This window comes from Juglans microcarpa x Juglans regia, chromosome 2S (genome assembly GCF_004785595.1).
Source record: "Juglans microcarpa x Juglans regia isolate MS1-56 chromosome 2S, Jm3101_v1.0, whole genome shotgun sequence".
Taxonomy (NCBI): domain Eukaryota; kingdom Viridiplantae; phylum Streptophyta; class Magnoliopsida; order Fagales; family Juglandaceae; genus Juglans; species Juglans microcarpa x Juglans regia.
In genome coordinates this window covers 30,123,920-30,134,101 of record NC_054597.1, presented here as the reverse complement: position 1 = coordinate 30,134,101, position 10,182 = coordinate 30,123,920, and the positions used below count along the sequence as shown (strand labels likewise).

Genomic DNA, 10,182 nt, shown 5'->3' with positions numbered 1-10,182 from the left:
AAAGGGTTCAGAACCGATATGGATATCATATATTCTTGTTTTAAAGTTTTTTGCTTTAAAGAACAAGCTCGAAGCCAACTTTTTGCCAAATGAAATATTATGAATTACCTGAAATTAGAAATTAGGACATTAAGTAACATGATGAGCTTGATAATGGCTGCCCACCCAAATCGAATAGCAACCTAGCTATGACCATGTATTTATATTGAGAAATGCTTAGGATCCTGGAAATGGGTCCCAAACATTTCTTCCAAAATTTTTTTTTTTTTTTACTTAATGATTAAGAAAGTATTTTTTAATGATGTTGTGAATTTTTTATTTTATTTTTAAATGTTTATGATGATTAAAAAAATGCATAAAAAAATGAAAAGAAAAATGGAAAAATGAAATGCACTATTCGGGACATCTTTCAGGATTAGTTTTCGGTGATTGTAGCACCGCTCATTTATATTAATGGGTAGGGATCATGATCTTAGAGATCAACTCAATCAAAGTCAAATTAATTCCGTTTAGTTCGTTTATTGAATTACTAGTTGTTCGTGAGTATAAATTTTAAATAATTATTAAATTATTTAGTTTGTATAAAACTCGATCAAATTGAGTACTCTTTAAAACTCATCAATTCGCATAACATTTCTTATTTTTATAGTAAAAAATATAACTGCAGTACAATCTAAATATCTTATGTATAGAAGAAGATATATAAAATCAAATTATGGTATTACTACGATATATATATATATATATAACCTGCTTATATTCATATGAATTAAATATATATATATATATATATATAAACGGATTTGTTAAAGTATATAGATATTGGAGCTATAACTATAAGATAGAATATAAATAACATTAAAAACCAGAGAGAAGCTCAATCATCAAAAGGTCTCAACCTTAACCAGAGAAACCCACAACCATGGCCGCAAGTCTCTCCCCCAATGACAAGAAGAAGGTGAAAATGAGACAAGAAGAAGAAGAAGAAGAAGAAGAAGAAGAAAAGAGATGAGTAGTTGGGAGAAGAAAGTCACAAAGGAAGAGATCGAGTAGATTAGAGTTTTTTTCTTCATATATAGGTTACATTACATTAAAATCCATCCCCTCGTTATTTGTAAATGAAAAATATTTTATTCATAAAAAAATTTTATTAAAAAATAAATTTATAAACTAACGTAAATTACTGTAATATATTAGATTATAAAACTCATATTTATATAGAGTAGATTTAAAATATTAGCTTGTAAGTCTTACAAAGATTTTTTTTTTTTTTTTTTAATGAACTAATCACGTCTTCATGTAAATATTAAGGGCAAATCAGTCATTAATCGGTAAAGGGCAGAAATATCAGAAAAAGCCAAATCCCATATAATCAATCTTTAATCTTTTACAATTAGGAGGACATAAAGAGTACAAGGAAAACAAAACAAACACACACTTTTCCATTATGCCCTTTTTACCCTCCCTCCTTGATATGTTTTATAACGTACGAATAAACAAATTAGTGGGATCGGTGAAAACATATGAAGACCCTAATTAAAGCCCTAGCTAAACTCTAAAGCTTTCTACGTGCATAATGAAACCTGATCAGAACTTGAGAGTGATCCCACTTCCATTACTTTCCTCACCATCATGATCTCTTCTAAGTGCACCCAACCCTTTTCCCGCCCCTCCATTCTCACCACTCTCAGTACCCTTCCAGCTGCTACTATCCGACTTTCCATCCTCGATGCTCTCCGACCGGTACAGATCTCTTGTCCTCTGGCATCGGATTTAGGTGAGCTATGGGTCTGGCACGTGGCATTGTACACGTGGAGTTGGTGGTGGACACTGTGGTGGTGTAACTGGTGGCCGTGAGGTGGAGGGGGTGGTGCAGCATAGAATTCTTGTGGCAATCCTGGTCCACAGTAGTGTGGTTGTGCATGGGAGGCAGGATGTGCACCATATAGGGCTGAGGCTCCCGTATGAGCTGCTGCTGCTGCCGCCGTGGCATACTCTGGTGGCATCCATATGCCACCTAGGACTACGAGCTGCGGTGCTTGGGCTCCGGCTGTTTGGGGGTTTGGGCTGGGTCGTCTGGTGTGAAGCCTGTATTTCTGCATACAAAAAGAGATAAAGGTAGAAGTTAATATATATTTCAGTTCTGTACAACGTTTCTACAGAATATGGAATGTTATGCAGTGTGGTACGTTGTCAGGGCATGTTAAGATAGTACAAAGGCTCTTTCATGCCTGCCTCCATATCTGAGAGAGAGAGAGATACCTGCAGGTGGCTTTTCACTTCATCATTGGTCAAACCGTCGACCTTCATCAGCTCCCTGATCTGTTTTGGAGTTGCCACTGTTTCCATGACCCAAAATATTAGTAAAAAATCTAAAGAAATACAAATAATGATGATGACAGTATAATTAGATGTATGATCCTTATCACGATCTATATATTCACCGCGTAGTGTGTTTATCAATTGAAACTGTTCATTTTTCGTGCTTTAAAATATCTTTAAAAAATCATTATAGCATCTTATTTATTAGAATATAGAAAGGAACCACGTTACCTTGAGAACCACCAAGCATCTGAAGAGCATTCACGAATCTCCTATGTAAATCTGGTGACCAACACCTCCTTGCCTTCCTGTGAGTCTGATTTGTGTTAGGAGCTGTAGTTGTTGCAGTCGTTTGCCCATCTGAAGAATTACCAGGTCGTTTTGCTTGCTCAACCCCGACCCCACCACTGCCACCCTTACCGGTATCCTCTCTTCTGGGAGAAGAAATCCCATTCTCAGTCTCCAAACACTTTTTATCCTCCAACTGTCTCTCGGCAGAGGCAAGAGCCAAATCAGGAAGAGCCCTCAAATTTGGACTCGGGAACGAGTTCCTTTCTTTGGAGAAAGGGTGGAATGCACCTCCATTTCTCTGTTTGTTATCCAAAGCTAGTTTTGGACAAGTATCTAAGCCGATCTCGGGTTCGTTATGGAATAGAATTGTGGATTGTGGTTTGGTTCCGTCACTTGCTTGGCTCCATAACTGAGCGGATGTCATCCAGTTTGCCTTGTCAGAATTGTTTGATGATTTCTCTGAGCTCTCAGATGTTGATTGTTTGAGGGGTATGAATTCTTCGAGAACCGGCCTTGGACCTTGGTTTGCTGATCTGTAGGCCCGTAGCTGCTGCCTATGAGCCTCCAGAGCTGAAAAAAAAAAAAGAGAGGAAAGTTGGTAAAAAATTGGCATATGTAGAAACAACATATACAAACCAATTTACAAAATATCAGCAAAGTTCCATTGGATGTAATTCCTATTTTGTTTTAAGTTTTTCTTTGGTGGACTACGAGGCTATGCTTTCTTTTCTTCTTTCTTTTTCTTGTTCTTCATATTCTAATTATTATTATTCTTATTTTTCCTTACTTATCTATCTTGCGGTAGAAATATCGTATGCTTATAATTCATTACAAAGAGATTAGTTTAATAATTCAATTCACACACAAAGAAAACTATATCCCCAGCTCCCTTCTTAAATGAAAAAGATAAAGAATAAGGAAGTTGGAACCTATATAGGACATTAATAGTTAGTAAAATAATATTTGAATCTCAAGGTCTATCTATGAGTATTCCATAGGTAAATCTAAGCATCAAGAAACAATCAAGGCCTGTATAAGAACTTGAATAAGATATTTTAAGCTTGTCAACATGCATGAGGAAGAAAGCTGAAATATGGTACCATTGGAAAGAAGTTGCATGCAAAGGGGAAGCTCGCGCTTGAAAGCATCAATCTTGAGGCGTTCTTCCTCGAGGCGAGAAAGGAAGTCTTCGAGCTTCTGGGTCTGTTCACTTTGGCCTCCAAAAGACTTCAGAAGCATAGAGTAGCTGTGGGGCTTGAAGTCCAGGCTTAGTTCCAAAGGGGATGCCATTTACGATCGTTACGTAAAACAGCAAGAGTGCTGCTCAACAAAAAACTGCAGTAATGTTCATGCACAAACAGGAAGTATGTGGGAACAAACAAGAGCAAAAGTTGGTGTTTGGCTTCTTTCTTTAGGTTTGAGTTCAAGTGGGCGAAGGGGAGAGAGAGAGAGAGAAGGATGTTGTTAGTTTGTGAACTCAAGAAGGATCGAGGGAGGATCGTCCTCTTTTTAGGGGCGAGTTCAAATGGAATAAAGCATGCATTTAGTTAGAGAGAGAGAGAGAACAAAAGGAAAAGCAGAGGATAAAGCAGAGGAATATTGGTAACTTCTTGCAAAGAACAAAGGTTAAAAAAAGCTAAAAACGAGAGAGATGCTCTGAGAGAAGGAATCAGAGAGTCTGAGAATGGAGGGTCATGTGCTTAGGACCTGGTTTTAGAACCTAATGTGTACCGTACGAATTTAAAATAACCAACCCAAAGATGATTCTCTCTCTCTCTCCCTCTCTCTCTCTCTCTCTCTCTCTCTCTCTCTATCTTTTCTGTTCTTTTGCTTTTAGTTTTTATTTTGGGTTTTATTCCTTGTCCCCTATCTTCGAGCCTCTTTTACTGATCATTAATCAACCTTCAGTAAGTAACAGTATATAAATAACCTTAATTTGAAGGTCTATAGTATAAAGTTTCATTTTGTTTAACAACGGGTATCCAACACCAGTTTTATTTTAAAGGTCTACTTGAGTACTTGTAAATTGGAGGTTGGACACGTGTACGGCCAAATTGTATCCTTACCAAGGTAGATTTGATCTATCTTTCCTTATAATATCATCATGATTTAATGATTCTTATATGATTTAACTTATAATGACTTTGAGATCAGAGAGAGAGAGAGAGAGGACACACACACATATGATATTAAAATGGGGCTAATTAGTATCAATAATATTCCTGCATGCACTATATAATTATTTCTTTCTGGCTTCAAAAGTTGCATAATTGCTCTAAAAATGAGTGCATGGAGAAGATTAGGGAATGTGAATATGTAATCTAAAACGAGACATGATATATATATATATATATATATATATATATTCATCGTAAATTAAGAATAAAGTAAATTATTAATGTTTTCCTTAAGGAATATCTTAATTAGGTACGCACGCAGGTTCAAATTCTACGACTCTAAATTAAGGGATCCAACACATGAATTAACCCATCCATGCATGCATGCATGCATCCACAAAGTTTAAAAGGAAAAAAGAAGGAAAAAGGAGGTTTTCCATCTCTCTCGAACCCTCTAAACTCCCGTCCCTCTCGAACCCTCATTACAGACCTGTCTCGAGGGGGTGGGAGCTTCGGCTCCTTCCCCCTCCCCCCATCCTCCATCGTCCCCGTTGTGTAGTGCTCCGTTTTTTGTGTTTGTTGTGTTTGCAGGCTAAATAAGAGAGAATCGCGAATCTTGAATGTCTGGCGACTATAGATCAGCACTCGCCTCTCCATGGCGTTACCCAGCCGCCGATCTTCAAGACTTCCAAAGGCGGCACCATTCAGAGCAGCGAGTTGCTCGCACGCGCGACTAAAAGATCTCGGAGACGTTCGGCGAGTGGCTCTCTCGCGACGCCAGAAGGCCCTCTACTGTCGTCACTCGCGGCACCATTGGGGTTTATGAGTCCGAATCTTCCAAGATCAGTCGGCAGTTTTCTCCCAGGGTGGTGCGTGTATTGCACGCGCCACCGTAGCCACGTGGAGCATTGTTCTTTTCTGTTTGCTACAGTAGTTTTTCCATTGTATTTTATTTTCGTGTCCTGCTTTCTTTTTTTGAAAAATAAAAAATCTAAAAATGTTGTCCCTTCAGACCTTGGTCCGAACAGTGTGATGTCCCCTCTCTGCTTAGGGTTGGTACACCCTACTCCGCGTAGTCGGGGTATAGATTTTGTCGTTTAGTTACTATTTCTCTGTCGGGAACAGAGTTTGTGCATTACGGATCCTTTAGACCTGGTCTTTAGAGATCTATCGTCTGGATTAGACCATGTCAGCCATGGAAGTGTGCTGGAGAGCTATTAACGTTTGTAACTGACTTTTTAAAGTTAAAGTTGTATGTTCTTTATAAATGAAACGTGATCCCTTTATAAAAAATAAAAATAAATAAAAATAAAAAAAGTAAAAAAGAATGATATTTAATTAAGTAAAGGAGCCAGCTGAAGATCATAGAGGAATCTTCTCCTGCTCCCGCTAGCTACCTACCTACTACTGACTTTTATGAAGTGCCTAGGAAGGTAAGAAGATTCTCTTCTAAAATCCCCACCAACTTTGGTGGCGTTCATCCAACCCCCCCCCCCCCCCCCCCACCCAATTCGGGTCCGGGTCGGTTTGTATAAATATATATATATATATATATATATCAAGCATACCCGTAGTACTGTGTGGCCATATTGATAATAAATTGAAATCAAGTCATACAAGTCAGGGATAAGAATTATCCCACTACTACTTATTCCTATACTTTTATATATATATATATATATATATATATATAGATTAATCATCATGATAGTAGTACGAAGCAGCTTTTTCTTGAAGAGTTTTGCTACTCATCATCTCCACACATCACATACTGACACTTATTTTAATTTTTTTAATTTTTTTAATTTTTTTTAATTTTTATTGGTTTTATTTTTCCTAAACTAATTGAATTTTTCTACTCATTATCCATACACCACATATTTAGTAAGAGAAAAAAATTAAAAATTAAAAATTAAAAAATTATGTGTGCATGTGTTATGTGGTGTGAGTGGATGACGAGTAAAATTTTTCTTTCATAAAAAGTAGGAGTAATACTAGATATAGTTATGGGCAGTGCAAACGCCATATACTTTTCTTAAAAAGAATAGAATTTACTATTAAAAAATAATTTTTGATTTGAGTCACATATTCATTTACTTTTAAAATAAAAAAGAGTGCACTTACGACTTCAAATATTGGGTACTTAAAGGCAAGCTAGCTTGGTTAGACCCATGCAGGAGATAGAAGAGATTATCCTCACTGCATGCATCGAATTCCCCTTGGATAAGATATAAAAGTAGTACTGTGTATTGGTCTTTTACTCAAATGGCGTCTTGTGGTAGAAGCCTCCAACCTACACCTTTTAATATCGAGTCTGCGGATTCCTCTCCCTCCCTTAATTTCCTTTTCTTTGTTCTCTATGTTTTTGTGAAAGAAAGAAAGAAACGAAAGCTAAAGAGGAAAAAAAAAATCTATAAAGAGAGAGAGATTCTCCTCGTGACACTCGTCCTTCTGAATATCCCTTTTGTCTGGCGACTGGCGTAAAAAACATACCTCTCTTTTCTTTAAAAATAATATTATATATATTCGTAAAGTGTAATCACTATATAATATTTTTGAAAAGGAGGAAAGTATTATTAAAAGAATTAATTTTTTTTATATAAATCTCATATTTACTTTTTTTTTTTTTAAATAATTAGATGACATTTATATATTTTACAATTAAAAATATCATTTCTTGAACGATATTGTTTAGATGCAGCTAATTTTGAGGTGTACGAAATGGGTTTCAGATGGGCCAAAAAGTGACGTCCAAAAGAAGCCTATCGAATACTTTTTCAAGTCTGCACGTACTTTATTATGAAGAAAAAAAAAAAAAAAAAAAAGGGGGCAGTAAGGACCACAAAATTCTTTTATAGAAATTCCCTTGAAGACCGAACTCACTTGATCCCATCCTGTTTCCAATTTCGATGCATGTATAGAAAGGCTGCGTTCAAAGGCTATAATAATTCCAAAAATATATATTCAGTTCCTCGTTATATTTACTTATTTCTGTTTCTTGTTTTGGTCCATTCGATTGATCATTATCTACAGAATTTTTTTTAAAAAAAAAGAAGGGACCGTATTTTTAATTTTATTACTAACACTACTCATTTATGATAAATGACTACCGTATATAAAATAAAAAAAAATAAAAATAAAAAATAAAAAATCACTTGAGAATTACATAAATGAGAAATAAAATTTGCAATTCTAGAGTGTGCACACTCTTTCAAAAAGTAGGTAAATATGATACGCACATGAAAAAAATTATTATTTTAATAATAGATCTCACTTTTTTTCTAAAATGAATGTATGATATTTGCGCACATAGGATTGTATCTAACATTATTACTCTTACATAAATTCCAAAACCGAAACTCTTACAAAAATTGTACATCATGACGTTACGATAGAATATTACTGCAATTATCATCAGCAGGGGCGGAATTAGATTTTGGTGCGTCGGGGGGCGATTAGTAAAGTGTGTCGTATGTAAGGATGAACAGTAACTGATATTTAAAGTAGCAAAATGTGTCACCGACATTTAACATTAACCATATAAGGTTGTTATCTATGGACAAACTAAATTATTAAAGTCGCCTATCTAAACCTCTCACTTAAGCTCCATCGGACTCAAGTGAAAGATAAAAATTAAGATAAAAATAGCAATGTAAGATTTTTTGAAGCTAATGATAAAAATTAAGTAAATAAAGATAAAAAATTTTGTTGAATCTAAGATTGAATATTGTAAAGTCTCTATAATATAAATAGAAATAGCTATGCAATATTTATTGCATTCACTCCTAATTGTTAACTTGATGGTAGTATATATGTACTTACTAACAAAACTAATCCAAACAAGCTAGCTAGTGGAAGACTTAAAAGGAAAAATGTAAATAAATAAGAAAAATGAGGTTGTAAATTTACCATACAGCTTATAAAAAAAAACCAAGATATTTTATTGCCTCTTATGAGATGTAAAAAAAAAAAAAATGAGAATATGAGATTTTATTAATGACAAAAAATAGGTATAATTATTAAAAAATTATTAAAAAACTTAAAGAAACCTAGACAATTAAGTACTAAATGAGATTTTTAAAAATATTTTGGGAGGGCAAGTTATCTTTATATTAGGATATCTTTGAAAAAACCATATACTAAAGTATATTTTTGAAAAATTTTGGGGGACCCCCCAACAAACGACGTAGGTCCGCCCCTGATCATCAGCTATATATGCATGGTTAAGTAGTACTTAGATAGTTGAATATTAATAATTAGACAACGATGATGATGACAACAACAACAATAATAATAATAATAATAATCACTAAATATTAATTATAGAAATCACATACATAATATATACAATTATCTAGAAGAAAAAGACTAGATGATAATTAATATATATGAAGAAGATAGTGTGCTATCTGTGAGAAAGGCTCTAGATACTCACAGAACAATTAAGCCATAAAGTTTCAACTGATTAGCTAGCAAGCCATGCAGGAAAAGAAATGCATTCTTGTAAGATTCGATTCTTCTGAACCCAGTTGTTTACCAATAAGTTCTTCATCAGAAAGAACAAAGATTCGCATATATGCATTTCAAAGTTCTTCATCATCATCACCTTTGTGTTGCATTATATTATATTCTTATTTTAAGCATTGCGGAAAGAAAGCAAATGACAGCTGCATTTAGGCCAGCTAGGGTTAATTTCTGCATATATAACTATCAGATCAATCACTGAACTGCGCCATGGAAGTCTTGATCATGAGGAACTGATTATTCTACGAAAAGATAGATTCGGTCATCACTTCGATGGGCATTAAGTAGATCAATTATTTGGATATATGCTTCAATTCGTATGCTTATCTTAATGCGAAAAAAAAAAAAAAAAGGCTCGTACGTACTCATGCTTTGTCCAGTTTTTTCAAATGTGCTCTAAACTCTAACCATGATAATGAGAGGAGAAATACTCCAAAAAGCGGGAGGGATCTTATACATATAGAAAGTCTATTTTGATCTGATCGTTGGCGTGTGTATGCACTAATTACTTGAATAAAATGACAAAACACTTTTTAATATTCGCTCCCTTCCACAATATATGATAAATAATTAATTGGGATAATTTACTTTTTGGAACGTCATAAAATATGTTGGACTTGTAATAAAAAAAAAAAAAAAGTATCCATTTATATAATTTCCCATGTTATTTAGAAATTTAACCCATATTTTCATTTGTTTATTTTTTAAAATTATTAGTTTATAATATTTCATTGTATCCCATAGCATTATGATCGATTATATATTGGATTAGAATTATTAATGGGTACTTATTCTGAAAATAAAAATCACAATAAAGATTAAAAAAAAATCTCTATTATTGGATGGATTTTTTTTTTTTTTTTTTATTTTTTTGGAATTTAGAACTATCTATGCTAGCTAGGTTGGATTGTTGATTGGCTCGTGAAAG

General features: G+C 34.3%; 1 protein-coding gene across 1 annotated transcript; it reads right to left on the bottom strand.

The window, feature by feature from the left end:
- Nucleotides 1–1,348: 1,348 nt before the first annotated feature.
- LOC121253300 (myb family transcription factor EFM-like) lies at nucleotides 1,349–4,114 on the bottom strand. Its single transcript, XM_041153329.1, is given in 5 exon segments — nucleotides 1,349–1,749; nucleotides 1,752–2,096; nucleotides 2,263–2,339; nucleotides 2,554–3,183; nucleotides 3,714–4,114. Coding segments are annotated over 5 exon segments (1,404 nt in total). The 5' UTR covers nucleotides 3,904–4,114; the 3' UTR covers nucleotides 1,349–1,587.
- Between the last annotated feature and the right edge of the window lie 6,068 nt (nucleotides 4,115–10,182).